General features: G+C 43.8%; 2 protein-coding genes across 3 annotated transcripts in view; both read right to left on the reverse strand.

The window, feature by feature from the left end:
* The window catches only part of LOC123980185 (zinc finger protein 260-like), a 672,464-nt gene that overhangs the window by 129,591 nt on the left and 539,655 nt on the right, over positions 1–3,218 (reverse strand). The window lies entirely within an intron of this gene.
* Positions 971–3,218, reverse strand: part of zgc:85858 (uncharacterized protein LOC405879 homolog) — a 6,210-nt gene continuing 3,962 nt past the window's right edge. Inside the window, exon 3 of the mRNA XM_046064537.1 lies at positions 971–2,586. Coding sequence (XP_045920493.1) covers positions 2,546–2,586 — 41 coding nt within the window. The 3' untranslated portion in view covers positions 971–2,545. The remainder of the gene's footprint in view (positions 2,587–3,218) is intronic.

The raw sequence follows: 3,218 nt of genomic DNA on the forward strand, positions 1-3,218 counted from the left end.
CCTCTCCTGTGACCCATGGTTTGACTGTATGTGTATTCAGAGCCAGTGAGCAACAGACTTTCAAAATAATAATTTTTAAAAACTGCGTTAACGTGCAACAATAGATTGTGGTGCAGTGGTTAGCACTGTCGCCTCACAGCAAGAAGGTCGCGGGTTGCATGTTCTCCCCGTGTCTGCGGGGGTTCCTCCCACCGTCCAAAGACATGCGGCCTAGGTTGATTTGTCCTTAGGTGTGAATGACAGCGTGAGGTTGTCTGTCTATGTGTGGCCCTGCGATGGACTGGCGACCTGTCCAGGGTGAACCCCGCCTTTCGCCCGATGTAAACTGGGATTGGCTCGAGCCCTCTGTGACCCTGTACGCAGGATAAGCGGTTGACGATGGATGGATGGATATATATATATATATATATATATATATATATATATGTTTATTTAGCATAAACTGTAAAGATGCTTAAAGTCACATTTGTCCTTTATGGACTACAGTTCTTTGCGTCCTTTTCACTGTCTGGTAGTAGTTTGCCCGCTTGAAAAACATTCCTGAGGACCTCCCTCCATTTTTCTCAGAATCTTGACGTTGGTTTTGTTCCTCGTTTGCAGCCCCATACTGCTGCAGCCACGTGCAACGTCAACTCCTGACATAACTACACCTTGACTGGTTTATCTGCTCCAAACCAGCTGAAGGAAATGCACATATTTAGCATTTCCTTTTTTGCGACATTTCAAAAGTCCAGTTAAAATTCGCTTGACTAGATGAAAACATGGCTACTGACAGATGTTGTTTTATTTCACATGATCTAACTGTGTGAAGATGTTTTGTTTCTTTTCTTTGTCTGACGAAGGCTGCGTAGGTCAGAACGTTGCATTAATAAAAGCCTTCATCTTCTCCTTCATAACAAACAGAGAAAGTCTTTATAATCAAGGATCCGGAGTCACAAACCAAAAGCAGGACACAGAGATCAGAGGCGTGTAGAGAAAAATATGTGGTTTTATTTTGTATAAAAGCGGAGCATGTCGTCCAGCAGGAGGCTCGCTGAGCTCTTCACCTCTCTGACCGCTTCACCTTTCCAAAACCTGAACCAGCAGCTGCTTTAAAAACCAGCAGCTCACAGTCTCCTCAAGTCAACGCAGCCGCAGTTTGACTGAAGCCACGACGTCAGATTTAATCTGAGGGGCGATTTTAATTCATTTAAAAACCACTTCTTTTTTTTTTTTTTATCCTTTCTGGAAAACATTTTTCAACAAACTGCTGCTTTTATTCCATTACACACAGATCCTGAGCTTCACACCACCGCTGCTGCCGACAGAAAGAGAGGAAAGAAAGTATATTTTTCAGCTGAGAACTTCTCCATTTATTCGTCTTTGAGGTTTTTTATCGTTGTATTTTATGCTTTAGACGTCTTGTTCTGAAAGTTGTAAACTGTCCACAAAGAAAATCCAACAGAACCCTGCATTAAAACATTTACATTATTATTATTATTATTATTATTAAATTAACATTTATTCATTTCACACCCCGGCTGTTTATTCACTGACTGCTGCTGTTCTGTATATTTTAATTTAAATCATTTCACTCCCAGCCACATGACAGTCTGTTCAAACAGCTGCACATCGAGTCATTGGAGCCCTTTGGAGCTTTAAATAAAACTTCAGTGAGAGCAGAACACCCACCTGGATTTTTACCTCTTTTCACTCCTGATTATTTCAGTTTTATCTAAACGTTTGAGTGTCGACTTTAAAACCCTTTGAGCCAAAATGTGACTTCGGTTTATATTAGTATAACTGATTTCAGCAGAGAAATGTTATTATTTAACTGATCTAGAAAAAACAGTTTCCTCCAGCTTCTCACTTCTGTGCATGAACATTAATGTGAAATACTCACAGCAGCTTAACGCTGATGGGGGTGCGTCTGGCAGAGAGAGGATCCTGAATCCAGCAGGTGTTTTATTTGTTCTTTCGCAGCGAGCAGCCTTTATTTGTTCGTTAAAACTCAGCCGAGTATTTAATAAAGAAGAGAAATTCACAGTAAACGACCACAAACTGGGTCCACGGAGCGGAGATCCACCTGAAACTTACGGACGGGTTTAATAAAAGTCAGGCTCAGCAGCGGTTTACGGGATCTGTGGGTGATGAGATAAAAAGTCAGCGGCTCCTTTAAATCAAAAAGACACATCGGCTTCAGCCAAACGTCAGCGACAAACCGGCGGGGGGAGTAAAAAGCAGCTGGACGACTGCGTCAGACCGACAGGAGGGGGAGTTAAGACTTCATCTGACAAGCAATCAATAACCAATATCTGATCAGCTTCATCGACAGTGAAGGACGTAAAAAAAAACAACACACATCTGATTTACTGCAGACAGAGAGAGGGGTTGGGTTAGGTAGGAAGAAAAAACAGCTCAGATTTAAACTCCACAGGAACAAGTGTGTGTCTGTTTGTGTGTGTCTGTTTGTGTGTGTCTGTGAGTGTGCGTGCGGTAGGCGGGTCATGATGACGACGTGCACCCCCTCCCCCCCATGTGACTCTGCTCCAGGGGTTGAAGGTCATCACATGCCCTGCCTGATGCTCTGGATGATCTGGAAGATGGCTGCAAGACACACACACGCGCACGCACACACACACACACACACACACACACACACACACAGAGTAAATCAGTTGCAGTTGTCAGAAGGTTGATGCTAAGCTAACAGTTTCCCCCGCATTATTTTTTCCTTCTGGCAGCCCTACTGTGCTGTGATTGGCTAGAACACTTGCACGCGTCCTTGTGATTGGATGCCAGCTCTACGGTGGTCCGCTAACCGAGAGCGGCGCTAACAGCGACGTCACCCGCACAAAGGTGGAGTTTGTGGCTCAACGTCGACTCACAGGAAATGCCAACATGTTCTCGCTCGTCACATGTGGACGCTTGGTCAAGGCCCTTTGGCGTCGCCTTTTAACGCGCTGGTTAGCCCTTTAGCATCATTTATAGATGTTTTTGGCTCTGCGGTAAATATCAGTTAACACGAATGTTAACTTACGTCACTTACGTAACTTGCGCAATCTACGTAATTTGCGTAACTTGAATTAAAATATTTAATGTTGATTTTTTGATTCACACGGGACACGAATCCCGGTCTCGTGGTTCAAAGTCGGGGTTCTGGCCCTCCATCCACCCCTTTTCTATTAAATATCATATACCTGCCTTTACCGTCAAAAACTGATGCTACAGGGCTTCCC

This window comes from Micropterus dolomieu, linkage group LG12 (assembly GCF_021292245.1).
Source record: "Micropterus dolomieu isolate WLL.071019.BEF.003 ecotype Adirondacks linkage group LG12, ASM2129224v1, whole genome shotgun sequence".
NCBI lineage: Eukaryota > Metazoa > Chordata > Actinopteri > Centrarchiformes > Centrarchidae > Micropterus > Micropterus dolomieu.